This window comes from Lissotriton helveticus, chromosome 3_1, assembly GCF_964261635.1.
Source record: "Lissotriton helveticus chromosome 3_1, aLisHel1.1, whole genome shotgun sequence".
In the NCBI taxonomy this organism is placed as follows: domain Eukaryota; kingdom Metazoa; phylum Chordata; class Amphibia; order Caudata; family Salamandridae; genus Lissotriton; species Lissotriton helveticus.
In genome coordinates, this window is record NC_136061.1 from 1,885,846,735 (window position 1) to 1,885,874,524 (window position 27,790).

The window sequence follows — 27,790 nt, forward strand, 5'->3', positions numbered from 1 at the left end:
CGGAGACGGCACTCGCTGCCCAGCCCCACTGGCTGGCAGGGCACAACATAGACCAACAAGGTGGCAAGTATGGCCCAAACTCCGGGAAGGAAGCTACCCCCGCGCAGAGTAAGCGCTGAGACAACCCAAAAGAACTAACAAACGAACCGCCAGTCCAAAGGGAAGGGACAACGAAGTGATCAGCAAACACAGGCGGATGATTTATGACCACGCATGACAAGTCACAAATAGTACTGTATGGCAAATCGCATATGACATATGACCGATAAATATGCATGGATTATAATAAAAACTGCGGCCAACATTGACCACTAAGAAACTAAAACGGTGTTGGCCTGTTCATTCAGAGGACCAACAGAGGTCCCAGGCATATGGGTACATAAACGGGAATGGGGGCGCAGTGCGGGGGTTATGGCTGTTGCTTCCAAGAGGAGCCAGAGGCGTGAAATCACTCGCAGTACCACCGCCCCACCTCCACCCCTAATCATCGCATCATGTCCAAAACTCTCACCAGAACCACGATACTGCAGGGGCGCCACCATATGAAAGGGCTTCAGATGGCTCGTACCCTCGCTCGGAAATATTGCCTGGGCCCAATTGTTTTCTTAAGGGCAGCCAGGGGGAACAAGTCAGGGAAAACACCCTTCCACGAGGGCTTCGAGTGGAGCTCTGCCTCTCCCTTGTATCTGGCAGGTTCACAGGATGGTCCTGACAGTCAGTCCTCGGGCCGTAAAGTGTGTTGCAGTACAAAAGGGGGTGGTGTGTAAAGTGTGTTGCAGCAGCCATTTGAAAGAGGAGCCAGGGAGCACGAGGTCTTTATCGTCATCATTAAAAATGCCAGGTCTACTGCACATGTGGTCCCCAAGTAGCTGCAGGGGGCTCGTCTTTGAGCTCCAGGGCTTCCTTCGGGTGTCTGCCAGGGCGTTTTGTCATTTGGAAAGGCTGTAACTGATGAAGCAGACACTTGAGCTCACTCTGGTGCCTCTACCATTTTAAATGGCCAAGCCACATCCACAATCTAGGATTTTTCTAACACTAATTCTGTCTGTTAGCATAGAGAAAGGAGGAACAGCACATATCACTGAGGTAAGGGGATCAAAACTCTTCTGGGAGAAGTGGGTACGCCAATGAGACAACACTGCGCTGCTCCTTTGACCTCGAACACTTCACAATAAAAGCATAGCTTGATCAGATATAGGCCATGGACAAACCACTGGAGATGAGAATATCCATCCCACTCTTAGCAAAGAAGTGGGAATATGAAGCACTCGTAAAGCATGCCTAACTAAGTAAATAGTAGGGTCCTTGACTGACATTGGTGCAAATCCTATACAGGTCCAAAATCATCGGTGGCAAAGGCTTGTCAAAAGGCTTGTCAAAATCAACTTCCTGATAGCATGAATGCTGGCATACGCCACCAAGCAATTAATAAAACATTCAAAGGATGAAACTAAAATATAAAGTAGAAAATAGAACAGGGCAAGGACCCTCAAACACTGAGAACCTGGAGACAAGAAGCTCTACTCAATCAAGACATAAACACGATTGCTATTTGAATGTTCAGTATGTAGATAAACACAAGAAACTGGGGTGGTTGAGCAGTTGTATGTGGGAGAGATTGTAATAGGCAATCAATAGTTGGTGTTGCTCCAAACCGATGCAGTGGATAATGACTTCTTTAAAAATCTAAGAATAGGAACTTACCTCATACCCATAACTGCAACACCCATGCATCCACCAACCAAAAACCCTGCAAGGGTGCACTGCACATACAAATCCAACTAGTTACAACCTGTGAACTCGAGGCAAACAGTGGCATTCATGAGATAGAAATATGGCTTTTCAACAATATATATTCAAATATATGTTCACTGTTAATCCACAAACTGACAACTTATGGTGGAAGGAAGTATATTTATATTAATTAAAACATGTTAGTTCCTCACCTGCACTGCAGTTTCGCATGCAATTGAGAATTCCATTTCGTGCTTGGTGAGACAGTTTACCTCGCATAAAATTGTTCCAATTCCTCTATAATCCGTAAAAGGTATCTTAACAGTGGTGTCAGCGCTGTAAGCTTCTTCATCTTCTTTATCTTTGTCGTGTCCAAAACGAGGATTTGAACCATAAAGCTGTTGTAATAAGAAATAGAGACAGTACATAAACAAATGCTCAAACAGATATCAAAACAAGAAAGATGGTTAAAAATGCATGAGCAAATGATTCGCAACTCCATTATGACAGCTTCTATCGATTTTGTTTCGACAATTTATCACTAGTTTCTCTTTTAAAATATTTTCCAGTAAGGACAAGGAAAAACCCTCCATATCTGCCAGACGTTCTATAGTTTCCAATGTAGCCCCCTTAGCAACCTACGCATTCCTTTTCATCCCAAGTGGAATCATTTAGTGCATTCCTACAGCCCTTTTTAGGTCTCGCGTGGCGTCGGGTGCGCACATGCTCGCTCAAGCTCGCGAGATTTATTGATTTGGAGTAGCACGGTTAAGCCCCGCCCCTCTTCTCCATTGGCTGGCCTCCTAAACAGCAGCCAGCCATTAGAGAAGAGGTCCCAGTGACGTCATTCTTTGGCTCTAAGCCCCGTCCTTTTCGGATTGGGGGGCGAGCTTTTGACATTCTTTCTACCTAGGGACGTTCTCAGTCAAAAACACACCCCCCAGTCTGAAAAGGACGGGGCTTAGAGATGGCGATCGCTTGTTTTAGGACTTGTGCCCTGGGTGCGGTAACACAGAGGTCATACCCATTCTCCTCCTCATTAAAAGCGAATTCGCTTTTATCCGAGATGATTTTGACCTAGCGCCGCGCACGCATAATGATCCATTAGGTCACTCGACTGCAGTGGCAGCGAGGGCCGGAGGATTCATGGCGACATTTCATTTTCAGACGAACAGCCTGTTGCGGCCGGATGAAACCCCCGTCGGCAGCGGCAAATGGACGCTTTGTGCTCACTTCATCGCCTGCCCATGCACGTCGGTGGATTTATAAGCAATCGTCCCATGTTACCCCCACACCCCCCATTTATTGCCCTGTAGACCTGTTATCTGCTAATGGGATATAACATAAACTGCATCTTCGAAAATTGCGTTATCCATTCTCCGCATCTAAGAGCTTAGCAGTAAAGCAACTTCCTGGGTGCACGCGCATAGGACATTTGTAAAGGGCGCGTGCCAGCATTGGCACTACAGATGTCAGATTAGAGCGCATTGTTGATTGTAACTTGAGATCGAACATCATTCCGCAGACGGTAATTGATTTTTTTTTTTAATCTTCCATAGCATTCTGGTCTATTCGTACTTTCAAATATTTTTCTTGTCGATTGCTTTGGATCGATAGCAATGTCCTGAGAGGGGGAATCTGCCCGTGGAGGCGCCCTGATACTGAACAATTTGCAAAGTAGCCTTTAGTCGAATTACACTGTCACCGAGACTATTCTACCGAAGAATGGAAAAAGAGTGAAACATGTGTCAGTGGTTCTGAAAGCTTTAAATGCTGCGAATTGAGGTGTGTATGTTCCTACAGGTACCACAGTGCAATGCGTTTGGATAAGGAGTGGAAGGCTACTATGCTATGGCCACTTGATGTGCACCCACAAATAAATATTGGAAGAATGAATTCGAAAAATTTCAAATTACAATAACTGGAATAGAATGGAAGGCTTGAATAAATTCGACTTCATCCCAGCCTCACTTGTGCTTCAGGTTGAGAGCGTTCACCGCATGCGGATCAGCGTGACTGCAGCTACGGCATACACCCTGTATTTCGTATTGTGTTCCTAGTATTATCAATTAAGAGCTAGGCCTTGACTTTTATCATATATGATTACACATTACTGAAAGCACAATTGATTCCCAATTTGCAGAGGGCAAAAGGGGATATCAAGGTTTAAGAGTGAAGGGTCCCATTGAATAGGGTTGCGCCATTGCCAGTATGCGTTTGCACACACATTTCCTGATTACACGGAATTACACTGATGCAATTTTGCACCAACATTTATACCCACTGATATTTTAAACATTTGGCCTCTAATGCAAAAATTACATTTTTAATGATACACAAGTATGCAAGATCAAAAGGCACTACATTGGTGACGCTGCGCTTCAGGCATGTGCTTCTCATTTTAAAGGGATAGATGGTCTGTTACATTTGTTGAGCGGTATTTTTTTTTTATTTAACATCTCTCTCGGCCAAGTACGCATTTTCCATTATGTGACGAACCATCGTTTCTTAATTATGGAACTATAATCATTTTCAGGTCTGTCATCCTATTTTTTTAAAGCCGATTATAAGGATGTGTTGGACGGGATTTGTGTGCACAGAATGGAAACACTTTTTCCCTTCCATCCCCCCTCCCCCGGTTTAACACGCTGCTTCCGCATGCCAGTGGACTCTGAGCGCGAAAGTCCACGTGGAAGAGATTACAAGTTTTGTGCCCTCTGGAGGAAGTTTAAACTGCGTTGTTTGTTCTTGGCACGCAAAGGAATGTTTTGACGATCTTATTGCTTTTACACAAAAGTACTTTTCTCAAATGTGTGCCCTGCAGCTACAGCACTTCTAGAATGGGACAGCAGAGTTTCAGGGATAAAATAAAGGAGTATTGCACCTGAAAAACGATATTGTGCGTCCATGGCGTTTTCTGCATTAAAGGAATTTGCCGCACTCACCACATAGTCCGTCAACCATGTAATTTGCAGATTTTAACAGTAAACAATGTTGTTAGGGTGGTCAGAAGTTGTTAAAATGTGTGCAATGTTGCTGCAGACACTTAATGAAAGTAAACTGATAACCATCAGCTATTAATTTCTGTAATCAGACATTTAATAACGAGGTGACAGTAGTGTTCAGACAGTGTAAAGATTCCCATGTGATGGACTTGGGGAATAACCTACTTATCTACTACCTACTGGGCGGGAGCTCTCAATGTTCACACACAGCTCTGGATCGGGACGTTCAACCCGCTGAGCTATGTTGGTCCGACTGATGTGGTCCTCTGTTTGAATGTGTAACACCACAGGGTTCAAAGTGGAGAACATATTTTATAGCCCGGTCACCAGCAGGGAACTGGCAAAACGGGCGTGGGTGTGTGGCAGATGGACTGTGAAGAGTGGGGCTGGGAGGGTGATTGGTGGTGAGCGGGGGGTGTCTGCAGGCCCGTACCGCCAGAGAAGTGCAGAACATGTGACTTGAAAATGCACAGCTCTGCAGCAGCAATCTGCTCTACCTATTGGGGCGGGAGCTCTCAATGTTCACACACAACTCCGGATCGGAACGATGAACCCGCTGAGCTATGTTGGTTTGACTGATGTGGCCCCACTTTTCAATGTGTAACACTGCAGGGTTCAAAGTGGAGAACATATTTTATAGCTCGGTCACCAGCAGGGGACGGGCAAAATGGGCGTGGGTGTGTGGCAGATGGACTGTGAAGAGAGGGGCTGGGAGGGTGACTGGTGGTGAGTGGGTGTGTGTCTGCGGGCCCGTACCCCCAGGGGAGTGCAGAACATGTGACTTAAACATGTGCAGCTCTCCAGCAGCGGCCTGCTCTACCTACTGGGGCGGGAGCTCTCAATGTTCACACACAACTCTGGATCGTGATGATCAACCCGCTGAGCTAAGTTAGTCCGACTGAAACCTATGACATGAAGGTTACATGCATATCTCTGCAGCTGACACATCAACCGACTGAACTGAGGCATTTCCTGTTTACATTTCATGTTTTACCTCATCTAAGTTTCCTCAAGAGTTTTTAAACTTCACTGGTCTTGGAATTATTCTCTGGAGCTCTGTGTATGTGTGTATAGCTCTGTGTGTGTGGCTCCGTGTGTGTGTGGCTCTGTGTGTGTGTGGCTCTGTGTGTGTGTGTGGCTCTGTGTGTGTGGCTCTGTGTTTGTGTGTGGCTCTGTGTGTGTAGCTCTGTGTGTGTGGCTCTGTGTGTGTGTGGCTCTGTGTGTGTGTGGCTGTGTGTGTGGCTCTGTGTGTGTGTGTGGCTCTGTGTGTGTGGCTCTGTGTGTGTAGCTCTGTGTGTGTGGCTCTGTGTGTGTGTGTGTGTGTGTTTGGCTCTGTGTGGGTCTGTGTGTGTTTGGCTCTGTCTGTGTGTGTTTGGACAGCCGTGTGAGAGAGACAGCAGTGTGAGAAAACGCATTGTTATTTGCAATGTCAATAGCTCAAACTCGCGGAAATACGCGACCTATTGCATTGCATATGCAATAGGTCTCGCATTTGCGAGAGATTAATCTATTGGCATTGTTAATGACAATGCCATTTATTTATCTGTTTTCAAAACCAACACATACATAAAAATGTTGTCATTTACAATGCCAATAGCTCTAACTTTTGCAAAGGCGAGACCATTGCATTGTAAATGCTTGTTAATTACTTCTTGCTTGTCAGGCGTAAGCAGTAAGGGTAATGATCAATGAGCATAATGTAGCCAATATGGGAATTGCTACTCGAAAGACCCGTATTGGGCAACACTGACTAATGAGTTTAACATCTATGTGACCAATACCACGAATGGAGACCTCTTCTTCTTTTACATACTGGAATGTAAACAATCACTAGCATTATTCAAAACAATGTAAGGAGCTATAATTGAGAAAGCCCTAAATACGCTGGATCTCGTTTACAAAAGCTGTTCTGTAGCTTAAGAGTACCTTGTGGCTATCTTAACAGATGAAGATTGCCATCATTTAGGAAGCATTCTATTACTGCTAAAAACTGTCTTCTTACGACTGTTCATCTATCAATCAATCAGTAGATTTGTAGAGAACTTCTTGTCACCTGTGAGGGTATCCAGGCGCTGGCAGTGTCCGGTTGATTAGCTGAATAGCCAGGTCTTTAGGGACTTTCGGAACTCTGCAAGAGTTGGGGAGGCCCTCATTACACGTCTCCGCAGTCTCCACTTCCAGGGTTAAGACAGCTTTAAGAATGCTTAGTGGATTAATACTGCCTTAAGATTGTTTCAGAACATAAAAAAACACCTGAACATACCAGGATCATGTTTCTTGGCTTAAGACTGTCTTAATGGCCGTGATTCAACCCAGAACTGTGACTGGAGGTGAGTGTCTGAAAAGTTTCAGCACTCCGTCCATCATCTCTGTGTGTTTGCTTTGTTCGCCCTAAGTTGTCTGGGTATTCCCAGACGTGAGTCCTTTGCTCACTTTGCCACTGCATTCAAGCTAGCTTGGCAGATGAGATGGTGTTACCCCAGGATGCATGATTCCAGTCCAGGGAGGACCTGGCCTGGCAATTTGGGCTGGACTGTTCCCATAAGGCACAGGGTGAAGACTGATTTGCATATGGCTGGGTCCAAACTAGGGAGGCAAAGTGAGCTAAAGAATGATAATGGACTCAGCCCAGATCTGTGACTGGGGGTGAGTGTCTGAAAAGTTTCAGCACTCCATCCATCTTCTCCTTGTGTAAGCTTAAGCTGGGAAACCACAGAAGTAAATCAGGCCCGTTATTCTTAACTACATATAGAAAGGAGGATCAGACTGCCATGCACAGCTGGCATAGAGACTGAAAAGCAGCACAAAGTTCCTCAACTACATGCTATAACAGGACAGTAATAGTCTGTGGATAATTCAAGATTCTAAGCAATATGTTAAAGGAGCTCATTTTAAACTGCGTTACCATATATTCTTTAATCTGTACTGTTTAGAAACTCCACATTGCAATTGTAGGTCCAAACAGACTTGCTTTTCAACGCCTGCGTTTGAGTTTCGTCTTCTTTCAGCACCACCATTTAACATTCATGATTCTACATTCCACGTTCCACACCTGTTGATTAAGGCTATGCTGCCATTTTCTGTGAGTAATGATCTCCAAGGATACATTTTTTGGGTCCCTACATTTTTAAAGGACCATAATAAACTTTAATGTGCGGATGGCTCTATAACAGCCATCACGCAGTTCCACTTAAAACCAGAAATATTCTGGCAAAATAAGTCACCATTTTATTATTCGCAAAGTGCAGATGTTGCATGACTTCATCAATGCCAATTCCTTCATGAATATAAGATGTTACCATTGGAGAAGCGTCATTTTACACTTTATGTTTTGCTTTAGTCTTTCTTTCAAATGTTTTCGGAGGAGTGCACTATAATCATGAGTAGTCACACTCATGTGTATTCGATGTGACTAATTTTGGACTAAAAAAATTCTTGTTCAAGATGTCAAAGTATTTCTCTGTTCTACAGTATTTTCCAATTGAGTTAAAAATATAACTGACTACTTTGAATCTCATATGGACCCCTAAGCATGACTTGTCCTTTAAAAGTGTCTGTGACATATACATACACATGTAGCTACTCGCCAACCCAAGCAGCCACTTATACACAAAGTGAAACATTAATACATATATTTAAATATTTAAACATTACTCAGTAATATTTATTTTTCAGAAAGACACACATTCACTGGATGGTGTCATCAGTGATGTCATGAGTGATGTCACTGACCATGTCATGAGTGATGTAATATGTGACGTCATCAGCAGTGCATTGCACGCGCAAGTTATAGTGAGTCCAACTAACTAAAACCTGGGAATTTCAATGGTTTTATGCGAGTAAAACTTCCAGCTAACTATAACTGGTGTGAAACCTATGGTTTTTTCAGTGAATTTAATAGGTTTTTTAAATGCTAATTCCTAACTATAACTGGTGTAAAACCTATGGTTTTTTCAGTGAATTTCAATGGTTTTTTAATAGCAAATCTCTATAGGTATAAAAAGTAAAACATTTTATAACGAATTTTACATTGTATAATTATGTAAATTTTATTTATTTATTTATTTATTTTTGCCCCGGGACGCTCCCGGGGCGCGTACCGGTGAACGCACGGGTAAGCGCAATGTTACGACGCGCCCCGAGGCGCATACCGGTGAGCGTCCCGTTAGCGCTATTCCCGCGAACAAAAACAACATCGTGACGTATCGCGTAGCCGCGTGATGCGTCATATGATGCACTGCGTAAGCGCACCCGGAAGCACGCGAGCGCATACGATCGCGCAACGTCCTGACGTGCTTACGCTACGCGCCCCTGGGCGCGCCCCGGGGCGCGACTACGGGCGCGCCCCGAGGCGCGTAGCGTAAGCGCGTCGGGTCATGTGATCTGAAAATAACACTTTTCATTGGTGCAGATCAGTTTTGGCTTCCAAATGATTAAAGCCCGGATCATGTGACTTGAAAATAACACTTTTCATTGGTCCAGAACAGTTTTGTTTTCCAAATGATGAAAGACCCCACCTTTTTTCCTTATTCTGACTTTGTCCTTTGACTGAGGAAGACCTGTTTGAACAACTTAGAGAAATATTTTGTACTTTAAAATGGCTACAGCAGCAGCTGGAGCATCTGCACCACCACCACCACCACCACCACCAAGAGGACCACCACAACATTACATTGGTGGTCAAGAAGAGGAGGAGGAGGAAGAGGAAGAGGAGCAGGGGAGAAGATGGCTGCATGAAGACAATACCCCATACCAGCCAAGGCCACACATTGTATGGGAGTTTTTTTCTATCCCAGAGGGCAAGAAAAAAGTCAATGCAGCCAAGGTGACTTGCCTAATCTGTGGAATGGAACTTTCAAGGGGGAACCCTAACAAGAAATATTCTTTTGGTAATAATACCAGTAACCTCCCCCAATCTTCAAGGACCACCCGCAAAAGAAAGCAACCCACTCCATCGGGACCAGAGACAACGGAGACAATGCCTTGCATTCAAACACGATTTGAGGATTTCCGAATTACATGTATTTATTGTGGTAAGCTCATCTCCTATGGTGAAAAGAGCGTAAAGCTCATCGTCCTTGCTGGTGACAACCACAATTGCCCCAAAAAACCCTAATTTTTTCAGTTTTTTGTTTTTTGCTCCAGTTGATCCATTTTCAATTCCCTTTTTTTTGTTTCTCCCCATAAAAAATACAAAAAAATATAAAACTGTTCAGAAAAGCCAAAAAAGGTACAAAATGTTCAAAAACATTAAAAAAAATATAAAACAACAAAAAGAAGAAAAAAAACTGTTCTTTTTAGAACTACCTTTAATTTATAAAAATAAACATATATTTTTTAAGAATCTCTGTCAATTTTTTTTCCTCAGGGTACGCGCACCGGGGCGCGCACCCAAAAAAATAAAAATAATAATAATGAAGGAGTTAGCATGAGGGAAGAACACAAAGAGAGTAATGTTAAGAGAAAGAGAGCTAGAGGGAGAAACACAGAGGGATTATTTATTACATAGTAAAAAACAGAGAAGGTGTAATAGGGTGAAAGTGAGAAACGTAAAATGAATAAGGGAGCGAAAGAAGGGAAGAGAGAGGAAGAAGACTAAAGTAGAAACAGTGGGAGAATGTAAGTGGCTGTTGAAAGATAAAGAAAGGACACTAAAAAATGGGGAATGAAGGGTAGTGACGGAACCGGGATAAATGAACAACGGTGAGGGAAGGTGAGAAAAGAACAGTGAGTGTAAGTAAAGAGGGGTGCAATAGGGTGAAAAATTGAATTAGGATAAGACATGGGGAGTGACAAAGAGAAAGGACAGTGAGAGTAAAGGAAACAGTGCCTGAATGGGTCTGAGTGAAACAGCAAAGAAAGGTAAGTAATGCAGTGTGTGTGACTTATAGGGAGTCAGTAGGTGGGTGTAGGTCGGGGTGTGGGTGTGTAAGGTGTGTCTGTGGGTGTGAGTGTGTGGGGTGTTTTGGTGTGGGTGGAGGTGAGGGTGTGTGAGATATGTGTGAGGGGTGTGTGGGTGTGGGGGTATGTGTGTGGGATGTATGTGTGTGGGATGTATGTGTGTGTATGGAATGTGTGTGTGTGTGTGAGGAGTGTGTGTGGGGGTGTGTGTGTGTATGAGGTGTGTGTGTGGTGTGTGTGTGGGCTGTATGTCAGAGGTGTGTGTATGTGTTGGGAGGGGGATGAGGTGTGTGTGTAGGAGTGAAGTAAATAATTAAGAAAAATAGAATGAGTGAGGGAGCAAAGGAAGGGAACAGAGGGTAAGTGAACTAAAGAATGGGGACTGAAAGAAGTTGAATGTGAGAGGGGAAATAGGGAAAGGGGAGTAAACATGGAGAATAAGAATAAGTGAACGAAGCAGAGTAAGGAAACAGGAGTGAGGTTGCTTGAGAAATTATTAGTGAGGTTAAAGCAAAGGGTGATGACAAACGACATTTGTTTAGTCACACTTACCATATAATAAATGTAACTTTTATTACATTTTTTTACTACACTTTGTATCTGTGAAAGAGAGGAGAAAAAATAAGTTATAATTAGTAAAATATCTATTTTAAAATAAAAGATACAAATGAAGAGGTTAAAAATCATAACAGTGTATTTAGAAATAAAGTAAGAGTGAAGGACACAGAAAAAAAAATAAAGTAAGGTAGACGGACAAAAAGAGAGAAAAAGAAATAGAAGGAGAGCAAATTACTAAGAGTAAGGCATATAGATTCACTGACAGAGAGGAAGAGAAGAAGAGAGAAATGAACTAAAGGTAAGAAAGATACTAAAAGAATGTGAGTTAGCAAAACTAAATCAGGAAACAGGAGTAAGTAAAAAGATAATGACTGAGACGCAAAAGAGTCTAATTAAGGATGCATTTAGAAGAATGAGGAATGGAAGATAACTGAGAGTAAGTGAAGAACAGTCATAGAGTGAAGGGATTGAGGGAGAGAGGATAATATAGAAGGATTGAGGGAAAAGGAGTGAGGAAGTTAGTAGACAGACAGACTAAGAGAAAAACTGAGTGAAGTGGAGTACAATGAGTGAGGAAAGGAAATGAGTAAGGGAGCAAAAAAAGGAAAGAGAGGAGAAGAGGACTAAAACAGTGGTACTGAGAGAAAATGATTCGGTGATAAAAGTAAAGAGAAGGAAACTGAAATATAGGAAATGAGGGATAGTAATGGAACCAGAGTAAAAGAAATGGGATAAAGAACGATGAGAGAGGAGCAGTGAAGTTGTTGTAAGAGAAATGATAGAAGGTAGATAAACACAACTAAACATAACACAAGGAGAGTGAGGGACTGAGGACATAGAGGTAGTGAACAGAAAATAGAGAGAAGAGGTCAAAAGAAAGGAGCAAACAAAGATAAGCGAGGGAGAGTGGGTGATTTATAGTGATAGAGTGCGACAATACTGCTGAGTGAGTAAAGAGGAATTACTAAAAGAGCAAAGGAGGAAAATACGGAAAAGAGAAGTAAAGCAGAGAGACTGAAAGCTGAAAAGTTATGCAAGGGAGAGAGGGGATGCAGACAGTTGAAATATGAATGATGGGTTGTGAAAGAAGTGGAGTAAAGGAACGGGGGTTACAGAGAGTGAGAGAAAGACATTATAAGTGAGTAAAAAGAGCTGCAAGAGGATGGAAAAAGGAAAGTGAGTGTCAGACAATGGCAATACAATTTAATTTACACAATCCAAAGTATAGAATAACTTGTACAACATTTTACATAGTTTATTTTTGCTGTTCTCAGAATATATTGAATTTCACTTAAAACTGTGAGTTCAAATTACTCATCATATGACAGCGGGAAAAAAAACACAATCTAAAAGATTGTGTTTTTAAAAAAACCTTAGATACTGACAAATGACAAATGTACACTAATCTTTGATTCACTTACTTTTCCTTTAGGCCAAATAGTATATCATGAAGGTCCTTTTCTCGTTGGAAAGTACTCTGCTGTTCACTAAAAAATCCATTTCTTCGACTTTCTAGAAGAAAAGCTCCAAGAACATCTGAAATATTTTCATTATTTTCATATACTCCTTTTTTTCAGTCATGACTCTTTACTCATTCCTTTACTTTTCCTTTTGGCCAAATAGTGTCAGATGTATGAGTATATTTTCAAATTAATTCTAAGAAACTCTGAAATTAACGTTTTTCCGACGTTCTGAAAGAAAGGCTCATACAACATTTTCACAATATTTAAGTATTTGTAAAACCATCTCTGACTCACTCATGTTCATCATTTCCTATAATACTGATATCACTTACTATGAGATCCACTTACAGTACCTATATGACAACTCAATTTTTTATATTATCTTAATCACTTTTACTCAGAATACAATTTTAAACAGCAAATTAACCTTTATTAACTGCTCCCGTCTTCATAGGCCAATTATCTTTACTTAAATTTTGGTTCTAAAAACACTAGATATGAATTTTTTAAGTCAATAGGCAAACGTTGTTTGAAAGTCATTACAAAGGGTACAACCTTTACAACTTTTTAAATAGCATGTGTAATGCCCTAATGTTGTTGAAGGACCGTCATGATAAATAATAGCTACAGTTGCAAAGGTTCTTCCTGAAATTGATAACTGAGAAGCCACAAAATTTTTTATAGAAATTGTCAATTTACTTCCATCAGGTCTACATCGTTGGAACATTAAAATCACATATTTACCATAAGTTTGTAAAAATAATGTGGACAGCATTGCAGACTTACACTGGGTACACACCATATTGTGATCAGCTGCTTTAACTAGATTATTAAAAGGCACTGATTTGCAGTCTGGTAAACTCAAATATATAAATCTTTCAGTGTCTATTCTAGTACTACTTGATAAAGTACAGTTGACACAGTCATGCTGCCATTGATAAGAAAGGCTAAAAAGATTTTTTATATCTACTCCTTCATCTTCCAATACATCAAACATATACATTAAAAATTCCTGACAATCCTGCTGAATAATCTGTGAACATTGATTTTGACCAGAACATATGTCTAGAAGATTTCTAATTTGTGAAACACTTTCTATTTTTGCTCTATCCCTGCTACATTTCTCAAACACAGAATTCAATAAACAGCAGAATGTTTGATCCCGATTTTCAACAATCTGTTCTTTTAAATTTTGAAGAAAAAAAACAACATTATCCACTACATTAGCATAGCAGTTGACACCAGAACTGTTTTCAAACTGAAATCCAACAACATCTTCAACAGAATACTTTTTCTTTCTGCTTACAATTACAGTTTCATCTACTTTTTGTCTTTTTGCTAGTACCTCACTGCAATTATTCTCATTTCTTCTTTTTCGGTGGAGCATACTCTCTTCTTAACCTATTGTATTCTTTAACACAATCTAGATCAGCACAAATCTTTGTTTCATCACACTCAATCAAGTACAATCCTGATAAAGTTCTGACTCGTGATAATGCCACATATGCCATACCCTCTTTAAACACAGAACTTCCAATGTTCACCAAAGCACTATCTACACTTAAACCTTGAGATTTTTTTTTTGTTATTTTTTTTAAGCCTTTATTAGATGTTGAAGCAGTATACACTACACACAGCCGTCGCCTACAACCTGAGACGTCAGGCCGGCAGCCACGAAAAAAAGGGGGGAAGGAAGGTAAAGGTAGGCACATACTTAACACAACATGGTAGGATGGTTAGACACAGCATGTCGCCTACAACCCTTTAGGGCCGGCCGCGTTAGAAATGAAGCACAGTCAGGTACAGCATAAAACATAGCAGTAGGAGAAGGCAGGCCATATACAAGGAGAATGCAAATGAGGCTTCTTTTGTCATTTTTCCCCCAAAAACATAGAACTGGGAACAATCCCACCCGTTATGTACCACCATATCTTGTATGTGGATCTGAGGATTTAGGGGTGAGGCACCACAGAATACAGCAAAAGAAATACAGGGGTGGTCTCCGCCAGAATAAGTGTGGTCCGCACCCTGGGAATGCTATTGGCTAACACGGGATAGGAGGGGAAGAGAGGAGGAGGGGGGGACATCACATCCCTAAGTCTGCGAGTTCAGTAGAGTGCCAAGGTCATGTGAGTAATGCTATGCGTAACATGGTGGTGTCGCGAGTACCAGGGCACCGCATTGGTAAAGGCCAGGCTGCGGAGCTGGGCATTGAGTATAGGAGGACCATCTATGAAGAGGAGGCAGAGGAGCACCGTGGGACAGGGAGGGGTGGGGGGGCAGGACAGGGCACTGAGTACAGGCAGGCTCGGACTCCGCAACGCACACCAAGGAGGGAGGGAAGAAGGGAAGAGGGCGGTGCAGGAAAAGGACGGTAGGGGCTAGGAGCAGGCCAGGGACAGAGGAAAGGGGAAGAGCGCTTCAGGTATCAGATTGGTCTTCGCTCTGGTGTCGGAGCAGATAGGCAGTGAGGGGCCCCCATATATCCTTGGGGCGTGATTTGTGCGGTAAGAGTTCAGAATAGTTATGTAGGTGATCTTGCCAGGTAGACATCGTATTGAGCCAGACCTTGAATTTGGGAGCTCGTCCTCTGCCCCATCTACATGCAACATGGCGTTTGTCCAACAGAAGGCCTAATGCAAAAAATAATTTGTGTGCTTTCAGTGCCGGGACCGCATGTCCCAGCAAGGCAGTTTTAGGACAGGGCTCCATACCGATTCCAACAATATCAGATAAAGCTCTAAAAATGGCACGCCAATATTCCGCCACTGCAGGGCAGGTCCACGCCAGATGGAAGAAGTCAGCCCCTCCCGCCCCGCATCGGAGGCAACGGTCGTTATCTCGGAGGCCAAGACGGAACAGTTTGGAAGGTGTGAAATAAGTGTGGTGCAAGAATTTAAAGTGAATTAAGCGCAAGCGGGTATTTCCGGTAACTGCATTGGTGTGCGAGCAGCTTTTCTCCCACTGGTCGTCAGAGAGCGGTGTATCAAGGTCACCGTCCCACTCGCTGCGGGCCTTGATCGGGGGAGGCGACGGGGCAGGCTGAGCATGTTTATAAAGCATGGATACCACGTGCTTAGGGGTTTCAGTTTGTAAAAGCGAATGTAAGGGGGGAAGGGTGTCTGGCTCATCAGGAAAGTTCGGGAGGACTGCTCTGACATTCTGTCTTAAGCGGACATAAAGGAACGTGTCCATGACCGTGGGGGGGGGGGTTTCCCCAAAAAACTGTGCCGAGGAGCGGAACTGTCCCTGGAGGAAAAGATCTCCCCAGGTATGAATCGCTAGCTTCTTGAGGAACTTGCGCCCTATCTCCTCACAGGCTATGCTCAATCTGGGGTCGTGGGCTAGGGGCATGCATGGAGAGTACAGAAAGGTGTGCTCCATATGAGCCGCAATACGACGCCAGGCCTGGACAGTGCAGTCTACAGTAGTGGGGTCCCGGTCCGTCGCTCTCGATTCGGTATAGAGGTAACCCGATGGCTGAACGGGACGCATACAACCATCCTCCACCGCTAGATGGGCCATAAAGGGAGGGGGATGTAGCCAGTACGCCACGAAGTGAGCCTGGGCACAGTCATAGTACCGCTGAAAGTCAGGAACATCAAACCCGCCTTGGTGATAGGGTAACTTCAGCGTCTTTAAACTGATCCTAGCCTGTTTGCCACCCCATATCAGTCTCGACAGTTGGGAATTAAGGGCACGAAAGAAGTGGGAGCCTGGGCTATAAGGTATATTGGTGAATAGGTAGAGCAACTTGGGAAGGACAACCATTTTTATAAGGCCAACGCGTCCTGCCATCGAAAGTGGGAGATGGATCCATTTGGTAATGTTGTCAGCGATTTGTCCAGAGCGGTGCCATAATTAGCCCTAATGAGGGCCTCGCGATTACGGGAGACCACCACGCCAAGGTACTTGAGTTCCTCGGATTCCCATATCAGAGGATAATCCAGAGGAAATTGTGCAGTCTTATCAGTTAAGGGGAAGAGGGCAGACTTCGCCCAGTTAATCTGAACTCCCGAGATAGCACAGAATTTAGTAATTTCCCGTAGCAGGGGGTTAAGGTTGTCTCGTGGCTTGTCGATATAGAGAGTTATATCATCGGCATATAATGCGACTAGGAGCTGCCGTTCCGGGTATATTAGAGAGCGGTGGTTATGATGTTGTCGGAGTTTGGCAGCAAGCGGCTCAATGGCTATCGCGAAAAGGACGGGGGAGAGGGGGCAACCTTGTCTGGTACCTCTGTGGATGGGAAAGGGGGCAGATCGTGCTCCATTTAGGAGGACGGAAGCGCGCGGCTCACCGTAAAGCAGCTTAATCCAGTCGAGGAAGCTGTAAGGGATCCCCATGCGTTCAAGGAGGGCAAATAGGTAGTCCCACTCAAGTGAATCAAACGCCTTGGTGGCGTCAAGAAACACAGCCGCAGCCTCGCATCTGGGATTAATGTCTTGTAGGACGGCCTGAAGGGTGCGTAAATTATGGGAGGTCACCCTATTAGGAACAAAACCCGCCTGGTCGGGGAGGACCAGACGCTCCATTAGCAGGTTGAGGCGGGATGACAGTACCTTCGCTAGGATTTTGACATCCGTATTAAGTAGCGAGAGGGGTCTATAGGAGTCGCAGTGTTCCGGAGGCTTGCCAGGCTTCAATAGGGATGTGATGAGTGCTTCACGCATGGACGCGGGCAAAAGGCCACCCTCAAGGGAGGCATAGTAAACCTGCTGGAGTATAGGGGCAAGGATATGAATATATGCTTTGTAGAAATCGACCGGCAGGCCATCGGAACCAGGCGATTTGCACGACTTCATGGACATGATGGCGTCCTTAATTTCATCCACTTCGAGTATGTGGTGTAGAAATGTTTGTTGGGAAGGGCCAAGCCAGGCTATAGCAGTATCATCTAGGTAGGGACTTAGGTCAATAGGAACCGATCTATGAGAGGTGTAGAGAGAGGAATAATGTTTGGTAAGAATGCGGAGTTGCTCAGGTAAATCCCGTTGTGGAGTTTGGTGCTCATCCAACAAAGTGGTGACATAGCCATTGTACCTAGGGGGGCGTACAGCAGAGGCAAGTGCCCTACCGGGCCTATCTCCCTCGCCAAAGACCCGCGCTGTATGCTGCTTGCCGAGGAATTTGCACTCCCTATCCGCCGCCTCAGTATATTCGTTCAGTTTTTCACGAAGGAGAGCATTAGAAGAATGGCCCCGGGGCTCGCTCGCACTAGTGCGCTCCAGCTTCCGCAGTTCGGATTCGAGTTTGCGAAGTTCCCCCCACAAGGATTTGAGTACACCACCCCCTTTAGAGATGCACCACCCGCGAACAGTGACCTTGAAGGCCTCCCACACCACAGTGAGGTCAGATACCGACCCTACATTTTGGTCGAAAAAGTCTTGAATGTCTTGTTCAAGGTCAGCCCTGAAAGCGGAATCAGTAAGATGTGAGGGGTTGAGGTCTCAAGGGGGATGTGCAGTGAAATGAGGACCGGGGAATGGTCGGAGAATGTCCTTGAGAGGTGTATGGCTTTGGTCAGCCAGGGGGAAAGGCCCGCTGACAAGAACACGTAGTCTAGACGCGCCCATGTGGAGTATATTGCCGAGTGGTGAGTGCCCTGCTTAAGGGATGGGTGCAAGTGTCGCCAAGAATCAATGAGGGAGTGGTCGGTCAGCTAGGAAGAGAGGACACGCTGAGTATGAGAGTAGTGCACCGTCTGCGGGTGAGAGCGGTCCATGCACGGCATGACGACGGCATTAAAGTCGCCGCCTAGTATCACATGGCCTATACCTAGGGTCTGGATTTTACCCCATAATGTGAGCAGCGATGAGGTGTCATTAACGTTGGGGCCATAGTAGCAGGCAAAAAGGACCGAATGGGACTGTAGTGTCCCCCAGACAATGCAGTATCTCCCCCCGGGGTCCGCCTCCGTCCCTGCAGGAACAAACCTCAAGCCCCGCCTAACCAAGATCGTAACACCCCTGGCGTAATTAGAGTAGGAGGAAAAAACCCTGCAGGAAGCCCAACGAGATGCAAAGGGAGAGATGTTATCGGACAACAGATGTGTTTCTTGGAGCATAGCAATTGAGACACCCTGCCTGTCCAGATACCCCAAGATTTGTCTCTTCTTTCTGGGGTTATTCAGCCCCCTAGCATTCCATGACACCAGCTGGAATTGGAGCGCAGGCGGCTCAGACTCTACGTCACCCATTCATACAGATGCAGCATCCTGTAGCATAAAATCACACAGTTTAGGACCAAAGCATATTCAACTTTGAACATAGCACAATCGTCTTGCAGACAGCCCCCCCTCGGACCACCCAGGAACAACAAAACCAAAATGACTAGGTCATCAATAGTGGAACAAAACCCTTTCCCACCCACACCGGCAACCCCACTGGCCGGGAATTCAGCCACCACCCGGTTCCCCAAAACTCATACCCATTACACCCTATACAGAGTAGAACACAAATACCACCTCCCAGGAGGGAAGAGGTTCTCAGGGGTTCGCCCATTGGGGGGACCGGAACTAGGGGCCCCAGACGTACCGAACCACCTCCTTACTTACACCCACTGACCACAGGGAGACCTGTCATCTGGCGTGGGGCGGAGGTGGGTGACCGAGCGCATATGGGAGTCTCAGTCAGTTCAGCCCCGAGTGGAGCTAGCATCAGGACAAAGCACACAAAACCAAGTGTGTCCAAATCAATATAGCGCGCCCAGGTCATGACATAAAAAGAGGACCATACCATCTCAGTGTCTCTCAGTCCTGTTGCGACAGCGGTGATCGCGACCTGGATCTGCGCAGAGCAGTACCATCACCATCTCGCTCCGCCCTGCAGCTCTTAAGGAAGTCCTCTACCTGATGGGGATTTTGAAAGAGATGGGTTTTACCCCGGAAAGTCACCTTCAATCTGGCGGGGTAGAGCATAGCATAGGGAATCTCCTAAGCCTGAAGCTTCTTTTTAACCGTTGTGTATTTACGTCTGGCTTCCTGAACGGTAGAGGTGAAATCCGGGAAGAAGGACAGGGTGGTATTACAGTAGTTTACAGTTCCCACCTCCCTCGCCCGTCGCAACACAGAGTCTCTGTCCCTATAATTCAGGAAGCGCACAATGATGGGGCGTGGTAGTGCTCCAGGAGGCGGGCAGGCCGCCAGAGATCTGTGGGCCCGCTCAACAATGAAGTGTGACGAGAAGGATTCCCTACCAAAGAGTTCGACGAGCATGTTCTCCACGAAGGTCTCCATTTTACCAGTGTTGGTGGTCTCTGCAAGGCCCAGGATACGGACATTATTGCGCCGAGACCGCGCCTCCAAGTCCTCGTTCTTATCAGCGATGAGCTTGAGCAGCCTATCCATTTGAGTGACCTGTTTACTTGTTGAGGTGGCGCCATCCTCCAGGACAGAGATTCTATCCTCCGTTTCCTTGATGCGGGTGTCACGCTGCTCAAGCTTGAAGACGACGCTGGCCATGCGAGTGTTGATGTTGTCTATCTTGGCGTCGATCATAGAGAGGCTCTGCTTCAGACCCAGCAGCAGCGTCTTCCAGTCTTCATCCGGAGGCTCCTGGGAGGTCGGACCCCCATCAGGCTCCGGAATCGACTTGGGAGTCTTTTTGGATTCAAAAGGTATCTTGGACTGCCTGGTGTCACTGCGACCCATGACACCTCTGGGCGCCCGCGTTGATGGAGGGGAAGCGGACGCCAGGTCGCAAAGAGGTCCGGGGCGAAAGCGAAGAAAGTGCCTCACCAGCCGGGCGCTCGCAGGCAGAGGAGAGGTGTCTTGCGAGGAGGCCACAGGAAGACCGCCAAATGATACTGCCGCAGGAAGGCGGCAAGGAATTCAGCACCAATGGATTGGCGGCACCGCGGACCGACGTCCCACGCAGTGCCCCCATCTCGGCAGGCAGCTCAGTAAATTAATCCAGTGTGCTGGCTCCAAACGCAGGCAGTAAGGCAATAGTTAGTGCAGTAACAGCGGGGGGAGGGGGGGAATGGTAGGAAGAGAGGGCAGAGCCCTGGGTTGTGAATGGGGCTGTGGGTTCCGTTGGCCCCTCTAGAGAGCAGCCGGTGTGGCAAAACAGGTAAGGAGGGGGGGGAGGTGGAGGGAGGAGCCGCACTATGGCCGAGTATGTAGTGCAGGAGAGTCCAGGGCTGCCCAGCTTGATCGAAGCAGCTGGGTACAAAGCAGTATGGTCACAGCAAGGTGCTGGCGCAGGCTGCACAGGCAGTGTGGGGTGCAACAGGCAGCAGGTGCAGACAGTCAGTGCCACAGGAGGAGAACGTAGAGGTCGCCTCCGCAGCGCAACCCCCCCGGACCTCCACGACCCCGCAGGGGATGGTCCAAGATGGCGGGGGGGGCCAAGCGCCACGAGCGCAGCAGAGCGCCGTTGGGTCCAACCGAACCAGCAGGAGGGTGGAGGGGCGGGCCGGGCAGGCAGCGGCGACTCTCACCTGCTGGATTGGGGTCCCCCCAGGCGTCCGAGGCAGTCGCGATAGTCCCGCGGCCAGAGCTCCGCCGCGGGAAGGATCCAAGAGCCGCGCCGGCCAGGCCACAAAGCACCAGACTGCCCCTGCAGAGGGGAGCCGCTCCGGAGGACCGCAGCAGCAGCTCCACGGGCCGGCCGGACAGAAGCAGGCAGCCGAACTCGCCCCTATGGAGGTAAACGGGACAAGCGCGGAATCCGCAGGTGCAGTCAGTCTGTGCCCCCGGGGGGGCGGGGGAGGGGGGAGCGAAGAAGCCGCTGTCGCAGCGCAGCCGCTCCGGGCTGCCCCCACCCCACATGAGACAGGACAAGATGGCGGGGGATCCAGGCGCCAAAGAAGCAGCGCAACGCTGCAGAGTTCAGCAAAGGCAGCAGAGGGGGGGGGCCGGGCAGGCCACGGCAATCGAAGCCCAAAGGCAGCGGGCAGATCTCACCTGCAGGGTCAGAGCCCCCCCCAGACCTCTGAAGCAGTCCACCGCTGTCCACGGGCTAGAGCTCCACCGCGGGAAGGATCTTAGGCCTCATCAACCAGGCCGCAAAGCACCAGGCTGTCCTGACAGAGGGAGGCCGACCCGGAGGGCAGCCACAGCAGCACCACGAGCCGCCCAAGCCGAAACAGGCCGCCGATCCCGTCCAGGTGCAGTTGGTCAGGGCGAATCAGGTATCACCGGAATCAGCACATCCAGAGGTAGGCAATGGGACTGAGTAGCATCGGAGGAGAGACATCACGATCACTGTAGGATGTGTTGAAACGCTCGGTCGGTCGGGAGCCTCACATCAGTGCGGCCATCTTGGTCTGGTGCCACCTAGCGCCCCAAACCTTGAGATTTATGAATTGTCACTGCATATGCCAAACAAACAGGAAACTGTTTTCGGCGAACATATAAGTCTTTCACCAGCAAAAATCTAGCTGAACAACAAGAAATGTGTTCTATTTCGTCAATGCCATCAAATTTAATTTTTTAAATTTCAATTCCATCTCTATTTTTGTAATTCACAGAACCACCAACATGACCCATTGCTCCATTTACCAGACCTCTTTCAACATTTAAATTCCTTTTCAAAATGATACGACAATTTAAACACACATTCAGAGTCTTTTCAAAACCAGCAGTTTTAGATATAGTCTTCTCTAATGAATCCAATTTTGATTTCAAATTTTCTGACAAAATAATTGTTGCTCCCTTATGCTCTATTTTATCTATAGCTTCCAGTTTCACAATCTCTTCATTTTCTAACTTTAACATTTTGTTGTTGAACATGGAACATTCTTTCAGAGTAGGCATCAAACATATGCCAGATTTCTTCTCGTTAATTTTCTTAAAAATATTCTCTGGAAGAATGTTTTCATTTGGGTACAAATTTGAAATTAATCGTCCATGTAAAGCTTCTTTCCCATGCTGACTTATTTTTCCGATTCTTACATCTTGTAGAATATTTTTATAATCTTCATCCTTTTCCTGCCGCATATTTTGGAGTAGTTCTGCATATTTGAAATTTAACCATATATTAACGCTTCCAATGCTTCCTAGGCACTTCCTGGTATCTTCATGCGTGACCATTTTAAACACTGGTTTTCCTTTCACTGGAGTCAACTGCAGTAGATCTCCAAAAACAATAATGTGTTTTCCTTTGAATAACACATCATACTCTGTTCTAAGAATTTCTTGCATTCTCAAATGCACAAAAGCAATAATTAGATTTCAGACCATGCTTACTTCATCAATGATAAGAAGTTTCATTTTCTTCAGGACTCTGGAAACTTCGGAACACGCATCTCCAGATAGCTTGTGGTATTGCAATTTGTTATCATGCTCCACTGGCAGCATCAGTAAACGATGTAAAGTAATCCCTTTAATATTATGTGCTGCCAGCCCAGTTGGAGCGGTAACAACACAAGACAGCGGTGATTCAGTCCTTTTCTGCAGATAAGTTGCAATTGCTTTAATCAGAAAACTTTTTCCAGTTCCCGCTTCTCCACTCACGTACAGTTGGACAGGCTTAAATGATGTACATGAGCACTCTTTCTTCTCATGACTGAATCCATGTTCAACCTGTTCTGTGACTTCGTCATATATCTGTTTCTGCTCAAGGTTTAATTGTTTCACCAAATCTTCTAAATTAATTACATCCTCTTGAGCTTGCTCCATAGCTCTTTCCACCTCATCCATGGCAGTGGCAGCTTCATGTTGGATAATTGGTCCTCCTAGTGGATCCTGACTCAATGAAGCAGAACTCTGATTGTCTCAAGAACTGTCTCTCGCAATCTCTGCAGCAATTGTTGCTTCTTTCTCTATTTCTTCATTCAAAATTTGCAGATAATTTGGAAAAACAGGACATTCTATGGTATCCTTCGTTGCATTAAAAGAGTCTTCGTAACAGAGAAAATCTCCAAGTAGTTCCTCTTCTGTACGCCACGGTTTAAAGAGTTGCAAAAGAGCCAAAAAGTAAAATTCTCTTTTGTCTGGATTTTCACAACTCAATTTTCGATGATTAATCAAATGACCTTTTCTCTGTTTCACTAGACATCCTTCACATCCAATGACAGCATATATTCCATTATTGATATCTTCTCTGATGTTCCTCTTATAAATATATCTTTGCAGAACTTCATAGAGACAAGCGTTCTCAAGATAAGGACTTCTATTTCGATAGTATGTATCCAACATGTTTGTCTTCAAAATATCTGTACTTTCTGGTTCTTTCTCCGCCAAATACTCTATTTCCTGTACAGATTTCAAAACTCGGTTTCGTGTTGCAGCAAGACCTAGACTCACCCAAATGATGGTTCTAGATTTGGCATATAGACTTGCTGATGACAATCGATCAGAACATTCATATGCTCCAATTTCTCGATGTGACAACATCTTTAGACTGTAACTGTATAATTTCTTGCTTATACTCTTTTCATGTGAAATGTCCTCCCACATTTCCTTCAGTTCTGTCTTTTCTTTTTTTGTGATGTAAGACGTCACATATCGAGCCACAGCAATAGAGTTGTCAGCAACGAACTGAATATCCATGTTAGCATTCCACATGGACAAAATCACTGGGTTGTAGTCGTTGATGTACTTGGACTCTTCGTTTCTTTTTAAATTGTATGTATTTTTGGGAGATTTCCTCGTCACAGTATGTCGCAGAGAAGACATCAAATTATTTACTCTTCCTTTAGAAATCACTGCTCGTGGAAAACCAAAACGACATTTTGTGTAGAACTTGTCCTTGTTTCTGAATTTTCGACGACAGTACTTTCCACAACGATGGGATTGAAAACGTAAAACTTGTTGCCTTAAACAGTTTTCTTCAGTAGTTTTCGGAACAGCACATGTTGAATACTCTTCAATGAAGCTCATCACTATCTCATCCGAATCTGTTCCAAATTTGGGTGCATCTTTAATCCACAACAACATATGTATGTGAGGAGCACCTCTCGCTTGGTACTCCTTTCTCCAAAAGAAATCCAAAACCTCTCCAAGGGGAGGATTTTTTTTGTTGGTAATGAAAGACATCATAGCTTCAAATCTATGATTAAAATATCTGCATACATTCACTGGATCCAAAGAACACAGTTCTCCAGGTGTTTTGAATTCTATATTTTGTATATTTGCATTTGCCTCGCGTATAAATTGAAGTAAGTCGTCCCATGCATACTCGGCACAGCTAAGAGTGAGGAACCATGTAGGAGTTCCTAAGTTTCTTAGCATGCATTTCAATCCCCCATGACGACGGTACCAATACTCGTTTGTACCACGCTGACATGCCATGAGATTGATTAGATGAGATTCCAAAATATTATCTTGTAGATTGACTTTCTCCATAAAGTCCCTCGCCAAAACATTTTGCAGATGTGCTCCACTTTTCAGTATATGGTTTACTGCATAAGAAAGCCCAGACAAGTCACTTTCATACAGTAGATGAAACAAATATGGGATACATTGACAAAACCTTGGATCTTCAGCATATAATCTTAAAGTCCAGTATTCAGATGCTGGAATTTGAAGTGGGCGATTGTCATATCGTCCACCTCGACCTGTTGGAAATAGCTGTGGAAAACAACGAGCTTCCAAACTTTCTTCCCATACACTAATGGGACTTCCTTTTGCTGATTTCATTTGAAACAAGTCAATTGCATTCCCCATTACTTCTTTGGAATGCAAAGGATGAACAGTATAATGTTCATATATTTCTTCACTTCTAGACACATCAACTTTTTCAATTTGGCCAGCTGAACAATCACTGTCTTCATCTGCAGCTGTTTCCTCTGCTCCAACACATACATGTTTGTAGTACTCATTGTTTTTGACCAAATACAAAGTTGCCTTTTTGACTTTCCTAACATCCACTAAATCTTGCCAGATTTTCTTACTCTTTGTCGGAACCCCATTAACTAGAATAACCAGAGGTTCCTCTTCCACTTTCTCTACACCAATTGTATCAATATTTTTCTTGAAATCTAGAGGCAAATAAACAACTCTTCCCTTTAATCCTCTCTGTAAATCTGAAGGAGGCAATTTCCCTATCTTAGGCTCCAAGCGAACAGTTGCCTGAAAAGGATGGACACATTGAATCAAAATACACTCATATGTATTTAAATCCATCAATTCAGGAGGAATGTCTACCAACTCAAGATTATTATGAACAGCTCTAGCAGGCATTCTGTTTTGATTTAATTTATCATAACAATATTTACAAATACGCTGATCAGTACTCAAATCAAAAGAATTCTCCACCCACAAATAAGTTGCAAAATCCTTCCACTCATAATTATTTATCTTTTCACTTTTTACGTATAAATCAACTAATCTAGTTTGATGCTTATAATGAGTTCGTCGACAACACACACAAGTAAAATTCGGCCTTTCACTTGATTTCACCTTAAACCTGAACATTTCCTGGTCAAACTTTTCTGTAGTTGAAATCTGTACATTGTCTTCCACATTACCTTGAATTTCTGTGTCAATTTCTACACTGTCCTCTTTTTCACTAAAATAACAAATCTCAATTTCTTCACAAATCTTCTTCACATCTAATTCAGTTCCATGCAAAAGAGCACTGTTTAATTGTTTAAGCTTAAGTGCTGGACTTTTTGCATAATACAACCTTCTCACTAATTTCCTCATTTTGTTATGATGCACTCCTAACATCCTAAAATGATGAAAAACACTCTGACCGACTTTTCTAGAAAGACAAGCCAGTGAATGCCCTTGCAAACCTGTGTTTTCTCTCACTCTGCAAGGATCTAAGTCTTGCAACATCTTCATTTTCTGTTTTAGAGTTTTCTTACTATATGTACGTAAGAAATTAGAAAACAAATCGATTGATTCCTGTCGCACACTACAAATACTACTACACTTCCAAGTGTACACTGGACCCTTAGTACGTCTCCCTAAAACTTCATCAGTTAACACCTCTTCTGGTTCTCTAGGCACAAGTTTCTCTTTTTCAATCGGACAACCGTCTTTCACCTCATATGCTCGACCACTGGTGTCAACTGCATGCACTAAATCATTCTCCTGAAAGTAACTCTCCTCATTAAAAAATGGCTCACAACTTGAACTGTGCATCCATTCTCCAGAAAAAACTTTACAAAAATGAGTCCGATTAATTACTCTTTTCCATTTACTGTTTGATTTGAAAACATCAATTGTCTTGTTAAGTGTCCTAATTCTATTGATTATTAAAATAAATAATTGTTTCTTAACTTCAAAAATATGATCAACAATCTTCTCTACACTTTTCTTTTTCTTATAAAAAGCAGATCTCTGTTTACCTTTTTTAATATTTTTTAACAAATTTAAAACCACCCTATTGCGAAACATTCGTTTACGAATGTCCCTAAATTGATTTTGCCTTCTATTCCTATACATATTATTGTCTCCTGCTGCAGTAGTAACATTTTTTGGTGATCTCTCCTTCCTCTTCAAAGTTGCTCTCTCCTTCTCTTTTTCTACATACTGTCCAACATTTTTTTTGGATCTACATATGTTCCGTAAAAAAGACTTAGTTGTCTTACCAGGAGCTTTTTTCCTGTTTTTTGAAGTATTTGTTGTAGGAGACTGCTTTAATTCCGTTGCTGTTTTTGATTTTTTTCCGCTTACAATCTTTTCGTCTCCTTTCCCTTGAGGGCATATTTCCTTACTATTGAAATCTTGATTTAAATCTGTGGAAAACAAAAATAAAAATAAAAAATTCATTATAGACCACTATTACCAAACAACAAAACAATGACAATAAGCAAACAATATAAACACTATAATACTTCTACATATGACCTTATCTCTGTTTTTTAAATATAATTCTAAAAAAATATTTCGGGCACATGAATTACTTTTACATTATTAACAAGGATTAGATAGTATCTGCATGTTTAAAAAATATATTTGCACATTTCACAATCATATCACCTGTGTTTCCTCAGATTAGTAAGCAGATTGTACACATGAGGTAAGGACTGTCCTGGGGAACATAGGTGGTGAGGCCGGTGTCTAAGAGTCAACTGGACTGCACTTCATAAAGCCTATCCCCCACTGCACTCTTAGACACAGCCCTCACCTCATTTCCACCCCTGGACAGACCTCTCTTCCACTACACTCCTCAACACAGGCATCACCTCCTATGCACCCATGGACAATCCTCACCTTATCTGCAACCCAGA

At 44.2% G+C, this 27,790-nt stretch overlaps 1 protein-coding gene across 2 annotated transcripts in view; it reads right to left on the reverse strand.

The window, feature by feature from the left end:
• The window catches only part of LOC144823936 (sperm-specific sodium:proton exchanger-like), an 8,804,346-nt gene that overhangs the window by 1,334,378 nt on the left and 7,442,178 nt on the right, over positions 1-27,790 (reverse strand). For both annotated transcript variants that reach the window (XM_078682870.1, XM_078682871.1), the window contains one exon: positions 1,947-2,132. In XM_078682870.1, coding sequence (XP_078538996.1) covers positions 1,947-2,132 — 186 coding nt within the window. The remainder of the gene's footprint in view (positions 1-1,946; positions 2,133-27,790) is intronic.